Source organism: Lissotriton vulgaris, chromosome 1_1 (genome assembly GCF_964263255.1).
Source record: "Lissotriton vulgaris chromosome 1_1, aLisVul1.2, whole genome shotgun sequence".
Lineage (NCBI taxonomy): Eukaryota > Metazoa > Chordata > Amphibia > Caudata > Salamandridae > Lissotriton > Lissotriton vulgaris.
Genome location: NC_141685.1, coordinates 886,651,515 through 886,676,204, shown reverse-complemented (window position 1 = coordinate 886,676,204; position 24,690 = coordinate 886,651,515). Strand labels below are relative to the sequence as shown.

Genomic DNA, 24,690 nt, shown 5'->3' with positions numbered 1-24,690 from the left:
AACCGCCCTCATCGCAGCTACAGACGACATCCGAACGCTACTGGACAACGGAGAAACAGTTGCCCTCATCCTACTCGACCTCTCCGCCGCCTTCGACACAGTATGTCATAGCACACTCATACAACGCCTCAACAGCGTCGGAATACAAGGAAAAGCTTTGGATTGGATCATTTCGTTCCTCGCCGGAAGAACCCAGAGAGTCCGCCTCCCCCCATTCAAATCAGAGGCCACCGAAGTCATCTGTGGTGTACCACAAGGATCTTCACTTAGCCCCACCCTCTTCAACGTATACATGAGTCCCCTTGCAACCATCGCGCGACAACACAACCTCAACATCATCTCCTACGCGGACGACACCCAGCTGATCCTCTCCCTCACCAAAGACCCAAATACCGCCAAAACCAATCTACACGAAGGAATGAAAGAAGCAGCCGAATGGATGAAGAACAGCCGTTTAAAACTTAACTCGGAGAAAACGGAAGTCCTCATCTTAGGATCATCCCCCTCTGCCTGGGACGACTCATGGTGGCCACCGGCCCTGGGTACAGCACCCATACCTACAGATCACACACGTAAACTGGGCTTCATCCTAGACTCCTCCCTCTCGATGACCAGACAAGTCAACGCCGTCTCATCTTCTTGCTTCAACATCCTACGCATGCTCAAAAAAATCTTCTGCAGGACCCCCACCGAAACAAGAAAGACAGTCACCCACGCACTGGTCACCAGCCGACTGGATTATGGAAATACCCTTTACGCCGGGACCACAGCCAAACTACAGAAAAAACTCCAACGCATCCAAAACGCCTCAGCCAGACTCATACCGGACATTCCCCGTCATGCTCACATCTCCGGTCACCTGAAGGATTTCCACTGGCTCCCCGTCAACAAGAGAATAACGTTCCGTCTCCTCACCCACGCACACAAGGCCCTCTACGACCTAGGACCCGAATGCCTCAACACACGACTGTCCTTCTACACACCCACCCGCCAACTACGATCATCCAATCAAGCCCTCACCGCAATTCCGCGCATCCACAGATCCACCATGGGAGGAAGATCCTTTTCCTACTTTGCGGCCAAAACCTGGAATTCTCTCCCCACTCACCCCCGACTTACACAGAACCACCTCTCCTTCAGAAAGCAACTAAAAACCTGGCTATTCGATAAGTAATGCACCCACCTTCCCTCAAGCGCCTTGAGACCCTCTGGGTGAGTAGTGCGCTATACAAATTCCTGAACTTGAACATTTCACACGGAAAAGCCAGGAAGGGTTCCACAGCGGTATGCATACAGCGCCAGGAAACCCGGTTGGGGTATAAGGGCGCTTTACAAGTACAAATTCATTTCATCTCATTTCATATGTAGTGAGGCTAGGTTTAGGCGGATATACCATTAACCATGATAGGGCATCTCATTGTGTGCAGTTTATTAGTAATGCTAATCACACTGCTACGTTTTGTATGTGTTCTCGTTGCAGCACAGTTGCTTCATAATAGAGCTCAATAGTTTCAATAAATATTGTAAACTGATCTAGTCTCATTTCTGTTTATTATGGACATGCATGAGTGAGAAAACGAAAGGTGATGACCTGTTACTGTGTTTCCCCTGGAGGACTACAGTGGTTTGTTCTCGGGTGCCAATGTACCTGTTACTCTGGGAAGGTTAGGAGGGCGGGTAAGGCACTATGAGTTAGTCAGAATTTCTGACCACAGGTACTGATGTGGTATAGTGACCTAGTCACTACATACTGACGTTCTATGATCCCAGGCGTACCTTTCCCAAACAGAAACCCTGCAACAATAGCTTGTTTTTGTGTTATCCCTGAGTGTCAGTGTTTTCATGGTGTAGAAGTTGCTCCTTGACATATGATATCTGGGTTCGACCTGGATCCATGCGTATTTCAAAGTTTCTCACTTTCTGGATTTGCTTTGTAGTGCATGAAGTTTCTAGGTCATATGGAAATAGGCTGTTTTTTGTGTCATTGTGCACAGGTAGTGATCTGTCTTTATCATCTAAGACAGGGCACAAGTCTGGGGTACACGCGGGTTGACGGTGTCCACCCACTTTTTTCACAGGGTGGACGCCTTCCAATCTGCCAAGAAGTTGGGCCCCACTGAAAAAGATGCTGAATTTGTCCTGGTGTAATTTCCAAACATCCAGACACTTTCAGCAGCGCCTGCAAGTTGTCTGCTTTCGATCCGCAACAATGTGCAGGTGGGCACAGGATGGGGCGCTCTTATTTCTGACTCCTGCTGGCCCGTAACAAAGGCCGAATCTGAGGGGTCATCAGACCTCCTTTTGTTCGAGTCTCCTGGCTGGCAGCAGTCAGAAACCTCACACCTAGAAGCAAATGCAGCAGGGGGGAAACAAAGGCTCACATCTTGTAAGCACTTCACACATACTTTAGAGAGACAGCTTTCACTTTGTTCAGGCTCTGTTTAGGAGATATGCATGCACTGTAAGAACGTCAGATGTGTTGATCTTTCCCAGTATTTGCACAAAATAAATAGAATGTATAAAGCGCTTACTACTCCTGAAGAGGCGTTGTAATAATTTAAATATTAACATTTTTTCCTTTAAAGCACTATGGCTAGAGGAAGCTTTACGATGACTAAAGGCAACATTGTTTTATGTGTAGCATACAAAAGTATGACTCTTCTGCCTAAATCAGGAGGGGTTGCAAGTATACTCGAAATGTGCTAAAATATACTCATGATACCCCTGCTAAACATATATGTGAGGGCTTAAGATCTGATGTCACTTCTTGTGATTCCACTTCCTGTGATGTCACACGTTTCACGCGTCACGATGTCACACACCATGATGCCACTTGCTTACTGATTATCTAAGATAGTCCCCCACTTCTTTTTTAGGTCAAGCCTAGCGCAGTACGCATTTGTTGCTCTAGGAGAAAGCATCTTGGAATCACTTCAATGTTTCTGCAAACTCGTGCGTGTAGTGTTCGATTTTTCACACATGCTATCAGCTGTTGCATGTGGCTTTCAAAAATGAAAGCATGCAATTAGTCAAAGGCAGGTGCATGTCCCACCGTTTCTGAAAATGTTAAATCCCACAGTGTTTAGCTGTTGGGAGCGCGCAGTGTGCCATCTTTTGTGGATCATGTTTAATTTCAAGACCTTGCAGCTTTCCTTACAAGGCGCATCCCCTCCACCAAGGGACAGACCCCACCGCCACAAGAGTGCGCGCTTCTTTTTCCAGCACTCTAATTTCATCTATGTCAGCACTCTCTTCCTGCACCGTTATCTTTGTGTTAGTATGTTATTATCAAGACATTTGCTGTACCCTGTAGTTGGCCTCTATAGTCGCCTCTTTTTCGGACCCATCTTAAAAATTGACTGCAACTTTTAACATTAGCGTTTTTTCATCCCCATGGTACATGCTTCCTTTCACACTTCTGCGCAGCCGTGGTGCGTGCTACCTTTGACATCTCTGCATAGTGCACAGCTGTGGTGCGTGTTTCCTTTCCCTCACATTGCTTTTGGTGCTTGCTCGATCCAGGGGCGTAACGCAGGCCCTTGCTGGGGGCCTAATTTGAGCCGGTGTCTGCTGGTACGCACATGGGCACTTAATTATTAGCACTTGCTTTTTGTGCGTGCTTGCTGGCCGCTAAATAATGCCTCTGTTTAGCTGTGGTGCGTGCTACCTTTCACATCTCTTCACAGTGCACAGCTGTGGTGCGTGCTACCTTTCACATCTCTTCACAGTGCACAGCTGTGGTGCGTGCTTCCTTTCCCCCATTGCACAGTACACAGCTTAAAAATGGACCGCACCTTTTAACATTCACGTTTCTTTATCACCGTGGTGCGTGCTTCCTTTCACATCTCTGCGCAGCTGTGGTGCGTGCTAAACTTGAGCAGCGTCAAATACTGTTTGTAAGTTCAGAAGCAGTTAGGCAGCCACTCTGCTTTACTACACACTGTAGTTTAGGCCATCCTATATAAATATAGGGGTTGACTCTGCTTGGGCCTGTTCTGAATCCCAGTAACTGATGTAATTTTCCTTAATAAAATTAGAGAGCTAAGTAAAACCTCTTTCAAATAGTTTACTTAGGAATAAATCGCTGGAAATTGGGCTGTAGTTTGCTGGATTGGATGGTTAGAGGTAGTTCTTCTTGGGCAGGTATTTAATGTTTTAGAGGCTTTCAGCTTGGGTGGGAAAGATCCTAGTTCAAAAGACTTAATAGGCCAAAAAAGTTGTCCATCTAGCCTTCATGGACTTAAACATGTGTTTTGATACTGTGGACTGTCCCAATCTGTGGGTAAGCATGTCTCAGCGAGGTATTGATAGTGCAATTATCTTACTGCTTTGTAGACTACACACACACACACACAACAGCCAGAGTGTGTTCTAGCTGGAATGGAGACCTCACCGAAGAATTCCCTTCAAAAATGGTTCAGGCATGGGTGTGTTTTAGCACCAGTTTGCTTTCTAATTTACATGAATTTCCCAGGAGAGCACTCGGTGAGGGCTGGAAAAAATACCCCAATGGTCCACTCACAAGAAATTCCTGTATTTTATGTAGATTACACTTTTCTCATTGCTCTAACAGTTAATAGACTTCAGTCCCTGATAGATGCTTATAACAACTTTATGAATAGTTTAGGACTAAGGACAAACCTCACCAAGTCCTATGTAATGAAATGTGGGCCCAAACTATTGAAGACCAGAAAATGTATGCTTAGTGGTGAAGAAATTATGGAGAAAAAAACCACTTCACATATTTGGGAGTCCCGATTGATATAGATTTTAACTGACAGCTTTTAGTGAATATAAGAGTTATGCAATTTCAAAGGGCAATTGAATCAGTTTTCTGATTTTACAAAAAGCTGGGACACAAATCCATCAGTGAGCTGCTTTGCATTTTGAAAAGTAAGTGTGGGGGGGATCTGGGAGTATGCTAATTGTAAATCTTGACAAATTGTGGAAAATAAGTTTATAAGAAGGCTACTGGATTTCCCACATTCTGCTGCAACGTCTTTTTGCAATGAAGAGGTTGGGCTGAACCATATAGAAGACTATATTAAATGGGATTTCCACCCCTATTATTATGGCACAGAATTTGGAAACATCCAGAAGCCCACTTATGTAGAACCATTTTACTAAAATAGAAGAAAAAAGGGGAGGTCTCCTTAGAGATCCGATAAGGGACAAGGAGAAAAGTAAACAAACAAGTCCCTGTAGTTTTACCAACCAGTTATGATTTCAAGCACAAGAACAGATTTGAGCATCCACTAATCTCTCTCACAGCTAACATTGCATAATCATAGCATAGCCAATGAAAACAATAAGATATAAAGATCAGTAGAATTAGGTCATAGAAATTGCACAATTTATTCAATACAATACATTATTCTTCACAAAAGTACCATAAAATGACAATTAAAATTTAAAAATGTGACAATTCACATAGATATTTTAAAACAGAAAAAACAAATTGTCGACGCAGCGTTTCAGTATTTGGTATTTACACCTTCTTCAGGACAGTTTTCTATTAAAAGAAACATACAATTAGTATACTTTATCGTCAATTTATTTAACATAAACATGTTTATCAAGTAGTCATTTTATCTATCATCAGACACAACAGTTCACAATATTTCGAAACAAGCTTTTTGGTACTTAAGGGCACTGATCAAGGCAACTAGTGGATCACAATTTCAGACTGTGGGGCAACATTGTAGTATACGTTATCACACTTCCCCTAAACTATAATGGATTCTCAAAGTTTTTTTTTTTTATAAAAAAAATATATAACTATATCCAAAAAAAACCATTGCATACCTTACGTCAATTGATTTTTGTTCAAGGCTTCACGTTATGTTATGTTATGTTATTTTTATTTATACCGCGCACAGCTGCCCCAGCAAAGGGGCATCCTGGCGCTTTGAAAAGGTAAACACAACACAGCAATAAAAGCAAGCAGAAAGGAGAAGACACCTCAGAGGGGCTAAACAAATAAAAAGGTCTTGATGACCCGTCTAAACTGAAGGAGCTCATCGATGGCCCGGATTTGCGGAGGAAGAGAATTCCACCAGCTCGCCGCCAGGACTCGGAAGGAGCGGCCACCAACTCTGCTCAACTTAAAACGCGGGACCACTGCTAAGTTCTGGCCTAACGATCTAAGAGTGCGGGAGGGGACGTAGGAAATCAGCAGTTTCTCCAAGATTTGTGGGGATGTACCCATGAGGATTTTAAATGCAAGGCAAAGAACCTTGAATCTAATCCTCTGCTGCACAGGGAGCCAGTGGAGAGACCGCAGGGTATTGGACACCGGGCACCGCCTAGGCAGACCTGTCACCAGTCGGGCCGCAGCGTTTTGAACCCGCTGCAATCGCAAGAGTTCTGACTGGTTAACCCCCGCCAGTAGTGAACTGGCCTAGTCCAGCCTGGACAGCACTGATGCTTGGACCACCAGTTGTCTTGTAGGTGCATCAAAGAATTTGAGGATGGGTCGAAGTCCTCTAATGATGCCATAGCAAGAAGCCGCCACCTTCTTGGTATGACAGATGAAACTCTGAGACGGATCAAGCCACAACCCCAGGTTTTTTATCTCTGACTCTGGGAGGGGAGTCGCACCCAAATCCGAAGGCCACCATTTGTCGCCCCACAAAGCCACCTGTTTACCAACCACCATAATCTCTGTCTTCTTGGTGTTTAACTGGAGACAGTTGGAATTCATCCAGTTAGCCACTTCCCGCAGACCATCACAGAACCTGGGAGCCTCCAGACCTGAGTCCCCGCTCAGTGTGACCGCCAGCTGCGTGTCATCTGCGTAAGAGACCATAGTCAGGCCCCACCGCTTGACGACCGCAGCCAACGGTCTCACATACAGATTAAAAAGGGTGGGACTCAGTGATGACCCCTGTGGGACTCCCTGGTCTAACGGGTAAGATGATGACTTACCGGGCGGGATCGCCACCTGGAATGACCTATCCGTAAGGAAGGATCGAAACCAGCACAAGGCGGGGCCAGAGACGCCCACCTCCTCAAGACGCCGAAGCAGAATCCCGTGCGATACCGTGTCGAAGGCGGCACTGAGATCTAATAACAATAGTGCCGCCGTCCGACCCGAATCCAGCACGGAACGCAGATGCTCAACCATAGAGAGAAGGGCCGTCTCCGTGCTGTGACCTGCACGGAACCCGTTCTGAGTAGGGTCAAGAATGTTAAACCTACCAAGATGGTCTGAAAGAGTGGCATTCACATGGGCCTCCGCTATTTTCGTGGCCCAAGGGAGATAGGGCGGTAGTTTTCAGGTTTAAGGGGGTTGAGGGTCGCCTTCTTCAGGATTGGCGTGACTACCGCCTGCTTCGATCTGACGGGAACCACTCCAGAAGAGAGGGACAGGTTGATCAAAGACAGCACCGGGGTGCGGCAAACCGACGCCAGGGTCTTAAGTAGGGCCGGTTTCAGCAGGTCTGCCGGAGATCCAGACTTGATTTTAGTGCTGAGAGAGTCAAACACCTCCATAGATAAGGGGGGTAAGATAGAAAGACACTCCCCCTCACCTAAGGTGCAACCAACTTGCTCTAGCGTCAGGGAACCCGTTGGGAAAGTGCGATAGATGGCTTGCACTTTTTCATGGAAGAAGGAGGCCAAACCCTCACAGTGGGTGTCCGAGCATATTTCCACCGCAGTTGCTCTCTTAGCCATCAGGTCCTTTAATACTTTAAAAATAAGTTTCGATGGATTAGCAGAATTCTGAAACTGATGGGCATAAAAGGAACCGCGAGTTTGACACACTGCCCTGTGGTAGATCTTGGCCAGATAGCAGATCTTCAAATCTGGGTCATACGACTTCCTCCATGATCTTTCGGCCTGTCTACAAGCCCTCTTAAGAGATGCCAAGGTAGTATCATACCAAGGACTCTGCTCCTTCCGACGACACTTGGACCAGCACATAGGGATAAGAGAATCGAGAGCCCCTAATATCCACTCACAAAAGGAGTCGTATCCACGATCAACCTCGGTGAGCGGGCCGAAAGAAGCCTCCTCAAGCAGATGGTAAAAATCCTCCAGTCTTAATTTGTTCCAGTGTCGTTTAAGAAAAAGTCTGTCCTGTGATAGGAAAGGAGAATCAGATAAAGAACATGCCGTTTTCACCACCTTGTGGTCTGTCCAGACCAACTGGGAGGCACCAAGAACTCTGAATCCTTCTAGGTTTGTAAAGAAAGGGTCAAGAATATGACCACCTCTATGTGTGGGGAAAGTAATCATCTGCGAGAGCTGTAGAGCCTCAAGATCCGCCAGAAAGCTCCTGATGGAGGGTAAAGAGGGGCAGTCAAGATGGAGATTAAGATCTCCCATGACATTAAAATTGGCGCATCCTAGTGCCTCTGTACTAATATACTCAGGAAGAGCAGCCCTAAAAACAGAGTCTCAGCCCGGAGGCCGGTAAACTAATAGACCAGAGAAGGTAAACTGGTGACTAAACGCTATTTTAAATAAAGCACCCTCACACCCCGAAAGTTCAGCGGCTTTCCTCTCGCAAGGATAACACCGTTTGGTGTGCAATGCCTCCACCTCTAGTTGTCCGATTTAAAGTAAAAATGGCATAATCTGGGGGAAAGGCTAGGTTAATTATCAAGGAGTCAGAGTCCTGGAGCCAAGTTTCAGTCGGGAAAAGGACATCAGGGGAGCCATCAATGAGAAGATCGTAAACTTCCTGATAGTGCTTTACCACTGATCTGACATTTAAGCTCCAGATACTCAGGTCCCGTTGTCCTGCCCTCTTTGTAAAATACTGGTATTGTCTTGTTTAGTATCTATCTCGCAATTCGAGATAGATACTAAACAAGACCATACCAGTATAGTAAGCGGGTCTTCTTATCTATCCCAAAAGGTTTTTTAATCAAGAAGATATTGACTCCATTAAATTTATGAAACAAAGCTCACAGAATGAAAGACGATATTTTAAATAACGTGAAGCCTTGAACAAAAATCAATTGACGTGAGGTATGCAATGGTTTTTTTGGGGGGGATATAGTTATAGGTGTTTTTTTTTTAAATAAAAAAAACTTTGATAATCCATTATAGTTTAGGGGGAAGTGTGATAACCTTTACTACAATGTTGCTCCACAGTCTGAAATCGTGATCCACTAGTTGCCTTGATCAGTGCCCTTAAGTACCAAAAAACTTGTTTCGAAATATTGTGAACTGTTGTGTCTGATGATAGATAAAATGACTATTTGATAAACAAGTTTATGTTAAAAAAATTGACGATAAAGTATACTAATTGTATGTTTCTTTTATTAAATAGAAAACTGTCCTGATGAAGGTGTAAATACCAAATACCGAAACGCTGCGTCAACAATTTTTTTCTGTTTTAAAATATCTATGTGAATTGTCACATTTTTAAATTTTAATTGTCATTTTATGGTACTTTTGTGAAGAATAATGTATTGTACTGAATAAATTGTGCAATTTCTATGATCTAATTCTACTGATCTTTCTTATTGTTTTCATTGGCTATGATTATGCAATGTTAGCTGTGGCACTAGTGGTATCTCGAGAGATTAGTGGATGCTCAAATCTGTTCTTGTGCTTGAAACCATAATTGGTTGGTAAAACTACAGGGACTTGTTTGTTTATAGAACCATTTTACTAGACTGCATGCATTTGGATAACTGCTTAAATATTCCATGACTCAAATACATTAACAACACAACAAGATGATGGACAGAGTGCTGATACCTTTCACTCACCCCTATTCACAGATCGGGGTTTAATCCATTGGTTTGCACACCATGCCACCCCAGTTGGGACCCAGCCATATGCAAATCAGCTTAGATCCTGCTTCCCATGGGGACAGTACAGCCTGAACTGCCAAGCCAGGTCCTCCCTGGACTGGAAACAAGCATCCCAGGAACGGTTTCGGGGTATTACCCCTCATCAGCCAGGCTAGCTTGAATCCAGTGGCACAGTGAGAAAGGGATCCATGTCTAGACGTACCCTGACCACTTAGGGAGAACATAGCAACACAACAAGATGGACGGAGTGCTGAAACTTTCCAGACACTAACCCTCAGTCGCAGATCTTGGTTTAATCCATCGTTCTTTTGCTCACTATGCCTTTCCAGCTTGGACCCAGCCATATGCAAATCAGTTGTAACACTGCTCCCCATGGGAACAGTCCAGCCTGAACTGTACATGAGCGAATGTTTGACATTGTTCAACACTCTGTCTATTTAATTGTTCTTTTTGCATTTGTCACCCTGAGAGGGATGGGTATGTCCAGACATGGGTCACCTGCTCTCCATGCCACTGGAGTCAAGCTAGCCTGGCTGATGAGGACTGAAACCCCGACACCGGTCCCAGAATACTTGTTCCCGGTCTTGGGAGGACCTGGCCTGGCAATTTGGGCTGGACTGTTCCCATGGGGAGCAGGGTCAAGACTGAATTGCATTAGGGTTGGTTTTAAGTGGGTTGGAATGGGAGCAAAAAATACAGTGGATTTAGGCCCATATCTCTGTTCTGGGGTGAATGTTTAACATTGTTCAACATTCAGTCCATCAATTGTTGTTATTTTTTTCCAATACATTAAAGCAAGTTTTGAAAGGATGGATGTCTTCGCATTCTACTGCAATCTGGCTACTTTAACCAGCATCCCTCTAAAACCAACAAAAGCGCTTTTTAATCAATGTGCCCAAAGGGCACAGTCGGGGAATAAATGTGATGGGATGGGAGTAAACCCTCAGGACCTACCTGCATGGCTGGCACTTCACTTGCAGTTAATTGTAAATGAAAGACAGAAGTTCCAGTTGACAACGTTCTGTCTTAAAATCTTACATTATCTGTTTGCCCTTCCAAATAGGAGTTTTGCTATTTGTTTTTCTTGTCAGGTGGTATGGTTATCTGGGGGCTGTCTGTGGTTCACGTATGCCCAGTTTCTGAAACTTTTCTTCTTGCTGTCCATGTTGTTTCTGTGTCATGACACTGCCAAGTGCAAATTTACATTCCGGTGATTAATCCAGAGAACATTGACCAATTTGACTTTTTTTTTTCTAGACTAAATTCAAGACCGGTGGCAAGTGGTATCCGCTCACGCATTGGAGTTGCACCGCGCTTTGGAGTACCGCCACGTACAGGAGTCACAGCACGCACTGGAAACTCTCAGCCCACCTTCAACAGAGCGGTTGTTCCCGCTGCTGGTTTCCAACGGACGTTTGACGCCCGTCAAAAGATAGGCATCACAGATGCTCGCCAGCGACTGGGGCCGAAAGATGCCCGGGAAAAGTTGGCACAGAAGGATGCCCGTTTCCGCATTCAGGGCAAAGTGCAGGACGCTCGGGAGATGCTCAACTCGCGGAAATTGCACGGTGACATCAGTGAGCCATTTGGCAAAATGTTGGATGCTCGTGAGAAAATTGGTTTCAAGCGTAATGCTCCTGCAGCCATCATCAGCCCCGCCGTAGCCTCTGGCACCTCTAACATGAAGATTACAAAGACCATCCAGGTGACTACCCTTGATCGAATCCTTGTCTTTTTTTTGCTCAGTGTGTACCCTATTTCTTTTTCGTGTGGTAATTACATTGGATAGTATTAGTAGAATGTTGTGCTCTTAGGTAAAACTCAGAAGCACACTTCCTCTTGAGGATCTGTGATTCCTTTTTTTTTCTTCTAACATAATGCCAAGGAGAATTTGGAGACATGTGATGGAGTATTTGATAGGGGCATTCTGAAATGTGTCGTAATGGATCGTTTGGAGCAAGATGTGGGAGGGCTACAAGTTTGTGAGTGGTACCTGAGATTGCATGTTTGCTACAAGGTGGGAGCGCAGTTATGTGGGTGCCAGATGAAGGGTTCATTTTGAAGCTGACAGTGAACTAGAAATGTTTTTTTCACGTAAAATTGCAAAAAAAAGGATTCAACCACGCGGAATACTCCATACACCAGCCTCATAGTGATGGAAGAAAGCAGTCTTTCAATGCTACATCCAAACTCCGAGCACATCTGTAAAGTACATTCAAAATTGTTTATCAACCCAATCTCTTTCCTGGATTACTGTTTTGAAGATTGCCCATGATGAACTGAAAGAAATTACTGGCTATAATCGTTATATTGTAAATTAATCTAGCTGATAGATTCTGCCTGAACCAGAGGATTTTTACTGGCTCCCAGTGGCACAGAAAGTTTACATTACCCTGCACTGTCTTCAGAGTACAAGAGCAAAACCCACAATTTGTAGCCCTTTTCTCTTCACTATATGTCCAGTTTAATGCTAGGCTGACCACTCATGCTCAGTTCAGTTGCAAGGCCCATAGAGGTGGGGCAGTCAGTATTTTGGGATAGCAACTCTTGAATTAGTTTAGCTGAGACCTAAGAAATCGACGAATCTGACATTTAAATTCAAAATAAAAACCGACCTCTTGAAAGAGGTGTGTTGATCCCTACCAATAACCACTCTTCTGAAAAAATACACAGGCCCACCTGTTCACAAATCTAGTCTCTCTAAAGCCTGCATCTGACAATCGCCTGCAGTGTCATGTAGCCACAGGTATACATCATGGACACTGAAAGGAAGCTACTAAGTAAAAATGTCGCTGCTAAACAATATAAAGCTGTGAGAAAGTGCCCTCTTTCTGCATGGTAACCCCCACTTTTTACTGAACTGCTGATGTCCTTTTACTAAGTGTTCCCTGGGCTCCTGAAAATCCGGTACCCAGGGCCCATGTTCTTTCCCTAAAACTGCACTGAAAACAAAACCCAATTGGCATCTCTGGCCACTGGTCAGTCCTCTCCAGCTGACGCCTGCGGCCTCAAACCAGAAGGTCCCCCCCCAACCGCGAGCTGGTAAGAAGATCCGACTCTAAAAGGCACCCGATGCCTCACAGCCTTGGGTGGCCCAACCAACGGTTCATAACCAACCCCCAGCATCCCAACTTACCTCTCCAAGTGGTGGTCCCTCCCAGAAGACTTTCGCCTGAGCCTTCAGTGCTTTTGCACACCAGAGACTCCCCATTGAAAGTTACAATTGGGGCCTTTGGTATGACTGAGGGCAGCACTGATGCCAGCGGGAGATGTAAAGTCAGCCGTGTAGGGAAAGGCAAGCATGTATATTTAGTGGTTGAACGTAGTTGCGCAATGTGAAAACAGAAAACCTGGGATGAATCACAACTTCTCCACTTGACCAAGTTGTGTGACCCTGGGCAATTGTTTTATTTCAATTTCCCTCCTTTTTCTTCATTATCACATATAAGAGGAGCTCCAGATGCACGACTTCAGGATGCGTGCTGTTCAAAGCCATCTTCTGTGCTAGGATGTAATCACTAATGGCATTGTTGGCAGCTGGGGGGGGGGGAGGGGGGCATGATTTTTTTCTAAATTTCTGTTTGAAAACCATCACTTAAACAAAAAAATATTTTTGATGCACTGCCTTAATTTGATTTACAAGGGTGAAATGAATCTACAGGTCAAATAAATGCACTTTTTTAATTTAGAAAAGAATATTGTATTTTTACACGTTTGCGGCCTTTAAAAATGAAGGGGTTCCTAAAGTTAAGGGCCTAGTTACTTCCTTTTAATTGCAAATAAATAAGTGCTTGCTGTATATTTCAAACCTTTTTTTCAGTTTCGTGCCGAGTCGAGCAAACAGCAGCCAGTGCTGCTGCTTCCCGGCGGGCCTTGTGTTAAGGTCTGGAGGGCCACACTTTGAGTATCTCTGATTTAGGGGCATCCAGCGCTTATTTGTCCTTGGATCTGACGGTGGTTGTTCACATAGGGTGAGAGTGATGTTGTCCCGTTGATAGCTTTTTTAGTCTGTAAAGAGCCAGGTGGAAAGGCTGTTTCCTCCCAGTCTGCTTCTGCATTCGGTCTTGGACTAGGAAAATGAAGTTTTGGTGAGGTCTCACATCTGCTACATTTTAAGTATGAAGCAATTTTTTCTCGAATACGTTTTGACAGGTTGTCTAGAGTACCCTTTTCTTGCAATTATTTGTGCCTTTACAATGCAAGAGACCGCATTGTAGATTAGCACACAAGGTACTTCTATTCCAGAATGGATAACATCCCGGCCAACTCCTTGGAATTACTGGCCACAACCTCAGACAAGGTTCTCAACATGACCCAAAACCTTGACTGCCTTAACAGCTACTAGAGACATGCCACTCTGACGTTTATCAAAGAAAAAACATCTTGCTCCCCTTCTTAAGACCACCCATGCTGCCATACAGTAACGTAATTTGCTGTTCATCCTCCTTCAGTTACAAAACCCTGGGGTGGCGCTGAGTGATGCTGGGGTGATGCAGAGGGCAGAAAGGCACAAAAAAACGCGGAGATGTGAAAGCGGATCAAAAATAAAAACCAGCAATGCGCAAGCGCATTGGCAGGCGAGACCTAACAATGCGGAAGCGCATTGGTAGGCGAGACCTAAAAAAGTTCTGGTCTCAAAAATAAGTGCTGATGTGTCCCCCCCCCCCCCCCCCCCCCCCCCCCCCCCCACCGGCTCAGATTAAGAACTGCCCGTGGCCTTTTTGTTACCTGCCACACCTCTCTTTTGCCCTCTTGCCTTCGTGCCCTTTCACTTCACATGATTAGATTGTTAAATGTTATTGTTATAGTATTCCACATTCTGAGTTGTGCAACTCAGGATCTGATGCAAATTGCACGCCATCAACTCTGGTCTCATGAGTCATCGCTGTGGCAGATAGGCCAGGCCCAGGCATGAGTAACAGCTGCTTCACCTTGCTGCTTCCTGTCCGCCAGGCACCAGCGCATAAATGCCCAATGATATGCGCGGAAGCTGCCAGCCTTTGCATAATCAAATGTTTATAAACACACAAAATGTTTTAGCAATTGATGGTGACGGGCAAAGCATGCCTGACTAACTAGGTCTTTATAAAAATAGCCATAATGAAGGAAATTACTGTAAATGGACACACACTTTCAAATCAAATGAGCATCCGCGGTGAATAATGAAGGAAGGACGCAACCTATGCGGGAATGAAAAGCGAGCCTCTGTGCTCAGACCACCACAGCACTGGCGCAAACTGCAGACTGAAGAGAGTTTACAGCAAATGAGATGAGGCCTCATTGCAGGAAAATTGTAGAGGCCGCCACTTCCGCAGCTGAGATGCTTCCTTCTCAGCATTGTTCACAGATTGTCTCATGTTGTGTATTTATTGCATGTTTGTGTGACCTTAGGGAGTTAGGGGGGGCCTCTGAAGAGCAGTCCGTGGGAGCTCGATTCCATTTCCTGTGACGACTGACCACTGAAAACCTTCCCTCTCTGCTACACCCTCTACTGCAACAAAACACCAGCATGATAGTTCCCAAAGAAGTGCCTGGTCGAATTTTTGTCGATCATGCCGAACATGGAAAAATGGGCACATCTAATATATGATGAAAGGCAGGAACTCACTTAGCAAATCAGGCAATGCGCTCAGAAAACGGGAACGATTGCTGTGGGGAGGCCGTGGGCAGCAACAGCAGGGGTGAATAATTAGGGGGGGAGGAGAAATGCGAGACACGGCCTGGCGGCCGTGAAAAGTATGAAGCAGGGGGCGGGGGACTGGATGCCTTTGAAGTGAAGCTCTCTGAGGCAGGCGGCTCCGGGAGCAAATGGTAAAAAGCGCGTGCATGAGCACATGCACTCAACGTAATCCACGATGGTTTCAGATCTTAGATGAGCCTCTATACTCTCGTCCTATTATCGCTTGCGCGATTAATAGGACGAGGCCTGAAAATAAGTGATGCCAACTTGAACATACTGTTCACTGTGCTTGAGTGAAGCTTCTTTGAATTGAGCAAAAATTGTTGACGTTATCTTGAAATCCTCTGTCTGTGTTGGTGAATCTAGGGCCAGATAGATGTATGACCATTTTTGCATGTACAAACGGGTTTGCGAATGCAAAAACAGCATGGGGAATGTACAAACCCTATTTTGCTCTGACTGACCCCTAACATGTAAGCTTTTTGAAATTGGCACACTTACCTGTCGATCCCTGTGCAAACAGCCATGAGGGCAACCGCATCCATTCTCCGATATTCCTGCTGACAATCAAGCCGTGAGGGGAATGGCAGAGCGGAACACCCGACACCGGGCCACGCCGTGAGGGAAACGGCCAGCAGAAGACTTCAACTGCCAGCAGGCACTGGGCGACGCTCGTTGTTCGCGTCACCGCAGCGCAGGAGGGCTGATAAAAACCGGGAAGCACTCGCGCACCACGGGACACTTGCGGGCGTGCCCCGGGCCGGGCCCGTCCTTGCCCGTCACAGGCCGGGCTGGGGGCCCAGGGCAGTTCCTGCTTATGCCTGTAGATGTAATGTAATGTAAAGGGCACTTTTATAGCGCTCCTATCACTCCAAGGAGTATCTTGGCGCTCACCCAACCCAGATGAAGGGGTTGGAGGGAAAAGAGATGACTTGCACGTTGCACTACACATTACACCAGCGCCCTACAGGCAACATCAGATAAAGAGAAGACCCAGGTTTTTAATGCTTTCCTGAAGTGAGTTTCTTGGGACAATGATCGTAAAGAGGGCGGGAGCTTATTCCAGGCCTTGGCGCCTAGTACAAAAAGGGATTTGCCACCTTTTGTTACCAGCTTAAATCAAGGGATTGTGAGCAGATTCTGACTGGCGGACCTCAAACAGCGTGTCGGATGATATCTTTTGAACCCATTACACAGGTATTTTGGAACTTGCTGTTGAAATGCCCTGAAGGTAATTATAAGAATCTTAAAAAGAATTCTTTTACCTATTGGTAACCAGTGGAGTGCATTAAGTGCTGCTGAGGCTGAAGACCTACGGGGCCAACGTAATACAAGGCAGGCCGCTGCATGTTGGACCATTTGTAACCTGTGGAGAACAGCTTTGTTAGCTCCAGCTTGGAATTTATTAGGGCCACTGCGACCGTTTTTCTGGCCGACAACGGGAGAAAGTCAAAAAACTTCCTCAAAGCCTTTATAATCTGGAAGCACGTCCCAGCTACGGCCACCCTTGGTGTTTGAAAGACAGTTGATCGTCGAACTTGATACCCAAGTTACGAGCAGATGTAATTGTGTTGGGGGGGGCTTCTGCATCAGCAGGCCAACACATTTTTGGGGAGAACAGATTATGATTCCCAAATGGCAAGATTTCTGTCTTTCCAGCATTACATTTTAAATGATTCAGTCATCCATTTAAATGTTGCTGCTAGACACTCCTTAAGGTCTTCCTCGGCGCCAGGCCGTTCCCTGTCCAACACCAGGATGAGTTGGGTGTCATCAGCATATGATATTGAGCTGATCTGAAATGATGCGATCAGTTTCACTAGGGGTACCATGTACAGATTAAAAAGTACAGGACTTAGACTCGAGCCCTGAGGGACCCCGGAGCTGACGACCTTTGCTTCAGACTGGTATTGACCCAACACTGTGACTTGGCGTCTATTGCTGAGGAAGTTCCTGAGCCATGCCAAGACCTGCCCTCCTACTCCTGCAGCAGCCAACCGGTCCACTAAGATGTTATGTGAGACCGTATCAAAGGCTGCCGACAGGTCGAGTAGGATTAGGACAGCCTTCTTTCCCTGGTCGCTCGTAGGGTCTCTGCTGTAAATAGCAGGGCCGTCTCGGTAGAGTGTTTTGACCGAAACCCTGACTGGTTGGGGTGGAGAATGTTGTTCTTCTCCAAAAAGCTCGTCAGTTGACTATTGACGAACCTTTCCACCAGTTTGAACAGCACAGGAAGCAGGGAGATAGGACGCAGGTTGGAAAGGGTGGTAGGGTCAGCTAGTGCCTTTTTCTGGAGAGGCTGGACAGCTGCAAGCTTCCAGTCATTAGGAATGTCTGCCGTGGCTAATGATGAATTAATAATCCTATTGATAATAGGATTAACCACCTCTACTAGGGTCAGTAGAACTAAAGGGGGACAAGGGTCAAAAGGGGATCCAGATTTGCTGGCCAGAATAGCCTTGGAGGTCTCTTCAAGGGAGACCGGGGCAAATTCCTCCAGGCGGGCAGAGGTCCTCACCTCCTCTGTCTGTTCAGGAACTACCGACATAGTGGGTACTGAAGGGAAAGTCTTCACGATGGCAAGGATCTTATTGTCAAAATAATCAGATATCGCATTGCAGAGATTTTGAGACGGAGGAATCTCCTGCGAGAGGGCTGATGGGTTCATAAAATCCTTTACTATCTTGAAGATTTCTTTTTGTCCCTGGCCCGCCGTGGAGAGGGCCTGTAGGTAATGGGCTTTCTTGGCTAACTTTATTCCAGCATGATACTTCCGTCTCGCTGACCTATAGGTATTACGGGCGGTGGCATCATAGATGGAGATAAGAGTGGGCAAGCCATCCATCACCCCTCACTGACCTGGAGATTTAGATCCTGAAGCCAGTAACTACGTTGCCCAGGTAAAGTGCTGTACGATCACGATCATAAGACCATTATTGCACTGTTCCACACATATTTTGACTGAATTGGGCCACAAAGTTAAACCTTGGACTGCGAGGAGCCTTGCCAAAATTGGGGACTGTTGTGTTTCGGATAGTGGGAAAGAAAGGCATACGTTTCCTGGGTGGTGTACTCCCTCTGTTTACCCCTAGGTTCAAATTAGGTTCATGAACCAAGAGTTAGGTAGTGGAAAAATGGGGAAAAGGGTGGCTTCTAACAGAAATAAAACGAGTTGTGCTCCCCCACCACCACAAACATCTATAGATAAAATGCTGCAGAGGGTTATTGGGGTGATTAACCCTGAAATTGAGCTAACGGAACGGAGGTTGTCACTCACTCCAGATATATTTAATCAAACACTGGATCCACCCACATTAGTAGTTACACCCCAATCGCCAGAGGTCGAACAAAATAAGACGCCCACCTGGGATATTCCACCAAAAAAGGTCCTGCGAAAGGGTAGACCAGGCACAGCCGCCCCCAAAAATGAGGAACGCAAGTCCATTACTGAGGCTGTTCCTGGGAAAAAAACTCTGTAGAGAGACTGTGGCCTTTGAGGATAAGAGCGCAGGGTACGATCCCGAACAGGTTATTCACCAATCTGTTAGTGGAGATACTCCCTACCCACCATAGGCATGCAACCTAATGGACGCTCTACATGACAAAGCCCCCTCTAATCATTAGATTAGACAAACTTGAGTAAGCAATGGGGGATGCAGGAATTGCTGTACAACCTAATTCCACCGCCAAGAAGGCAAGGGGAGGGATGGAAAGTGTTTGTGATGGGATCACTCCACCGCTATTACACACAATAGGGGAAGAATCCATCATGGAGGGCCCAATTACTACAAGTTACGGAGGGATAGAGAGAAGTAGACATGTGAAGAGTAATAGTAACCTCAGCCAGGCCCAAAGAGCAGAGCGCAGTCCCCCTTCTGCAAGATGTAGCATTAGGCATAACCTCTGAATACCGGACACCAATAGCAACAAGAGTGGGCAACAAGAGCATGCTCATCAAGTTGCTAGGAGCGTGCCTGGTGAAACCGATCTCCCTCATATAAATCTCCCCTGGCATGTGCTCCATATGTTGTCATACTAACAGGGACTACTCCGCCAGTGGCACCCAATGTAAAAGAGACCCCACTCGAACTTAGAAATAAATGCCTGTTTTGGCTAGCAAGATACAAACATTTCGATCACGCCAGAGCAGGGGAAAAAATCATGGTGCAAAGAGTAGGGTGGGTGGGAACCCGCAGGAAAATAGACTCAGGGGAGTGTGTCGTTATTACTTTTATAAACCCTAATTCTGTTCGAAATTTACTCTACACTCCAATTAACCAGCAGAATGCTCCAACAGGTATCAGACTTCGTTCCCTAGACTTTTCTATCCCAAACAATATATGATGCGAACAGAAAGTGTAGCATCTAGAATGCAAAAGATGGGCCCTGAGACTGCAAAGGAGAGAAGATGGGACCTGTATTGTAGGTATCCCCAATTTAACATCCGGGTAAATAACGGGTATGAAGGTCTTGAGGAGGTGGACTGACTGGGAGGGGTGCATCGGGAAGGATTTTGGAGTCTAGTGGGTCCTGCTTGGTTGGTGGGAGTAGCGCAGACGGTGCTCCGTACTCTGCTTCAGCATCAGTGACTACCCAGAAAGGGGGGGGGGCATGGTTGTATCGCCTTTAGTAATACAGAGGGGCCCTAGTGGAGCACCAGGTGGGACACCTGGCTACTCACACGGACCCCATTGCAGTGATCTGCTGGCCCTGTGTCATACCGACACTGAGGCACAGAGTAGAGCCAGAGGACAGGATGACAGTATCTGGATCCTGTCCTGGAACCTGGCTGGACTTAAGAACAAATTGCCCTGCACAGATTGGGGATGTTTTGTAGATAATCATATCATCTGCATTTTCCAAGAGACATGGGCAAAGGAAGAACATCAGAGAGCAGGCTTCTCTTCTTTTAATATTCTGGCTACCATGAGGGGGAGGCAGTCAGGCGGTTTATCTATTTGGGTGGGTACACATCTTGGCATTAAAGCCAAGCAGATTCCATCCTCCACCGATGACGTCCAATGTGTTCTGTTAACACTCTCCTCAAAGACACAAATAGCCCTAATCCATGTCTACTCCAGACCTGTGAACCACAGGCAGGAATAGAGTGCCATAGGGGAGCTGGGATATCTTGTATCATCTCTGGACCCAGCAGTCTTGTTGATAATAGGACGCGATTTTAACTGCCAATTCGAGCCTCTTATTGATCCATCCCTAGACGTGCCTACTGAGGAGGACCAGCATTGGTCAATACCCAACCCACAGATTCCACTAGTTAAAGCCTGGACACCACTGGTCATGCAACTTAACTCGCTCACCTTGACCCTCTCATTGAGCGCTTGCAATTGGAGGACTAAATCTGATAGACCGGGCCAGCTCACGTTTCATAGAGAGGGGCAGGCCTCCTTGCTTGACTATATTGTGGTCGAGACTAGAACCTGGGATAGGGTACTCGATTTCTACGTCCACCAGAGACAGGATAGCGACCACAATGCCCTAGTAATGACTCTAAAAGCAGGGAGTATGGGTTTGTCCAATTCCCCACCAATGCCTAATAGAGAGCCTAATGCACTAACACTATCTAACAATAGGCGGAGAGTGAGATGGAGTCACATCCAGCAATCCTTACCCAAACTAGCCAACATATACCAGCATGTGCTACCATTGTTAATCGAAATGGGGAAGGTAGGAAGCGGTGAGTCTCAAACAGCCTTACAGGACAGGCCCCTAAAAATCCATGTGTTATGAACACAGGAGGTTTACCCAAATAAGTCGCTGGGTCACTGGTTCCACATATACGCGAGGGACCAAATTAACATTCAACAGCATCCCTATCCAAAACAGATATATCAATTGCTGGCGCAGTCGCTCGATTTTTGAAATCCTCGCACAACATCTGACTGATCTGCCTTCGCCGTTCAGACGTACCACTCCCCAGTTATTCTCTGGTTTTTACAAACTTTCATGCTCTTCCCTGATGTCCCCTGCCTTCTGAGCAGTCGTGCTTCCACAATAGTCGGATGTAACACGACCTATTGATTGTCTGCCCCACTTGGTTCTCCATCGTCCTGATGAAGACCCTCTAGCAAGGTCGTAGCCAGTACCTGCAACAATTCTGGGTCGAAACATCGACACACCTACCCTCCCCTCAGCTTCTGTTATTTGCCATTTTTGCTTTCTCCATTGAAGCATGAGATTGTTTTGATTTATTTGTGAATTGCTGGTTATTTGCCATTTTTATGTACTAAGGCTCAAACTGACTATTAATTTGTCACATATTCAGTTTCCCTACACTCTCCATCACCACCCTGACCCTTCCCTTCCTTTAGGGGCACTAAGTGCGTGTATATATATTTATGCATTTTATGAATTATTTGCAATTTATTGCATTTGCTGCGAACTTTCTTTGGATTTAGTTTATAATCAATTGCTATTGCTCTATATTTCTCTTCCTTTGTTCTGGGACCTAAAAATCCATGAGCAGCTAACGGCAAAATTGCTTGATGCATTTTTCCCACTGACAAATCCAAGGAAAAATAACCGTTCTAAATGTCCTTGGTTTTACGCAAGTTGCCGCAAAGCCAAACAGGACCTCCTAAATGCAGTGAAGGCAAAGGATAGGCCAGCAATCACACAGCTTAGGGCAAGGTATAAATAGATTACCCAAACAGAAAAGAAAAACTGGGAAGTGGAGAAGTGGGAAGCCCTTAGGACGGCCCTGAACGATAAAGATTTGAAATAATTTTGGGCAATAGTAAGTTCCGGGGATAGGGGAGGGCGACCCGCTCTAGAAATTAATATAGCGTCCGAAGTTTGGGAAACAAACTCTGGGGCATTATATGGTGAGCAGAATGAAGTGGGTGACTCTATTTTCCCTCCAACGCCTTCCCTGGAGTTCCAGCTGGAAGGTGTGTGAGAGAGTGGAGCTTGCTATTATTAAACTGCAGCTCAATAAAGCACCCGGCCTAGCTAAAGTACCTGGGGAACTCTTCCAGATGGAACCCAAAATCTGGGCCCCCTACTTGTGTGCCCTGAAGGGCATGGACCCACCGAACACTTGGCGTGGGGCCGAGATAGTCCCTATACATAAAAAAGGTTGCCCTCTCCTACCCTCAAACTATAGACCCATCAGTCTAATAGACACTACTCAAAAACTCATGGGACGGGTCATTCTGGACCGAATACAGGGTTGGATAGAGGAGATGGAGATACTAAGTCCATATCAGGCCGGCTTCAGGGCGTGTACATCAATCGTCGACCAGATATTCAGACTTCAGCTATTTTACTGGAAGACGGTGAGCATAGAGGGTGGCAGTCTCTACCTCATATTTGTCAACCTGAAGTCGGTCTTCGACTTAGTACTTTCCAGAGTTTTTCCCTGGGAACTATGCGACCTTAGGATCCCACCTTACCTCCTTGACGTGCTAGTGAGGCTGCACGCAGGGAACTATGCTCAAGTAAGATGTGGAAAGTATGGGGAACTCTCTGCAAGCTTCCCTGTCAAAAAGAGGGTACGCCAGGGATGTGTCATTGCCCCTACTTTATTCTGTCTTTACATAAATGGCCTTATTGAACATCTAAATAGTATTAAAGACAGCGATGCACCAAGGTTCGTTTCGGGGAAAGTCCTGCGTTGATGTTCGCGGACGACACCCTATTGTTGTCCAAAACACCAATGGGCATACAACTCATTCTGGATGGTTTTGCGGAGTTTTGCAATTTGAGGGGCTTGGAGATCAATTTAACGAAGACCAAATTCATTATCTTCAACCGCCCCCTTCCCCTTAACCACCCGCCCAAATCCCTTCCTAGAAGGCATACCTATGGAACGAGTAAGGACATTTGAGTACCTGGGTATTACACTATCTGAACATCTTGTGTGGCAAACCCAATTGGCCAAGGCAGGCCTCAAACTAACACAGACGGTGTGGGGGATTATGAAAATGCATAGAACCTCCACGTTCAAGCCAGCTGCCCCTGTTATCGAAATATATAAAGTCCAAGCCAGGGGGACTGAACTGTGGGGGCATTGTAGGCCCTCTAACCTCATGAAAATGGAGCACAATTTCATGAGTCAATTATTGGGCCTCCCTCGTAGCACCCCCTTAACCCCCTCCGCATGGATTTGGGTCTTCAACCCATTGACGAAGAGATTGCTCGAAGGCCCATTACATTCTGGTGTAGGCTATGGGCGACGCTGGACTTGTCGCGTTACAGAGCAGAGTTTAGGCACATCTAATCAAATCTAACTAATAAAAACTACAGTGGCTTATCCACATAAGGGATCTCTGTGCTAGGCTAGGTAGGCAGGACCTCTGGGAAACGCCTGAGTCAGCGTGTCCACTAATATCCAGGTTAGATCTTGTGCGGCACTAGAGGCATCACAACCTAATAACCCTCCAAGAAAGGGCCACCGAAGGCTGAATACAGAAAAGAACACTGCCTGGATGTGATTAACCCCCCCCCCCCGCTCCGTCGCCCCCACTCACCCCACCCCAGCTAGGAAACTCTACATGCAATTTAGAATGGGGACCCTTCGACTAAAGGCCCTTTTTAGGTTTCACTGGGGGGCGGAGCCGTTAGGCTCCTCCTCCAGAGAAATCTGTAGTTTCTAGTATGGGTGACTTGAACACGCCTCTCTGCTTCATTGGCTAGCTCCATAAATGGAGGCTAGCCATTGGAACAGAGAGGCGTCCGTCAATGCCGGACCAGACACGGGGGAGTTCCCGAGATTCTTTGGCTTTTGCCGACGTCACGCGACGCCGGGAACGCCCCCGTGTCTGGTCCGGCCGGGCCGTGCTTGCTGCTGTCCTGCCTTGTGTCCCTTCTCCCGCCGTCCCCACGTTTCCCGCCTCCCTCCCGCCGTCCGTTCCTCTCGTGTCCTTTCCCGCCCCCCTCCCGCCCCCTGTGTCTTCTCCCGCCCCCTCCCGCCGTCCGTTCCTCTCCCGCCCCCCCCCCCGTGTCCTCGTAGGTGCTGCCGCCATTTTTTTAAATTTTTTTTTAATCCGCGGCTGCCCACGCCGCACTTGTGCCAATTTTCGTGCCTCACGCCCCCTGTGTCCTCTCCCGCCCCCTCCCGCCGTCCGTTCCTCTCCCGCCCCCCCGTGTCCTCGTAGGTGCTGCCGCCCGTCAGCTGCTCGGCACCTTGGCCGAGGCACGAAGGGGCTGCGACCGCATTGGTGGCTCGTCGACAGAGGCGCGCTCTGATTGGCCGCTGCAGTGGGCCTGTCCCCGTGA

At 46.6% G+C, this 24,690-nt stretch overlaps 1 protein-coding gene across 1 annotated transcript in view; it reads left to right on the top strand.

Moving 5' to 3' along the window:
• Positions 1-24,690, top strand: part of POLDIP3 (DNA polymerase delta interacting protein 3) — a 159,512-nt gene that overhangs the window by 7,427 nt on the left and 127,395 nt on the right. The window contains exon 2 of the mRNA XM_086958798.1: positions 11,031-11,478. Within this exon, the coding sequence (XP_086814924.1) occupies positions 11,031-11,478 (448 nt within the window). The remainder of the gene's footprint in view (positions 1-11,030; positions 11,479-24,690) is intronic.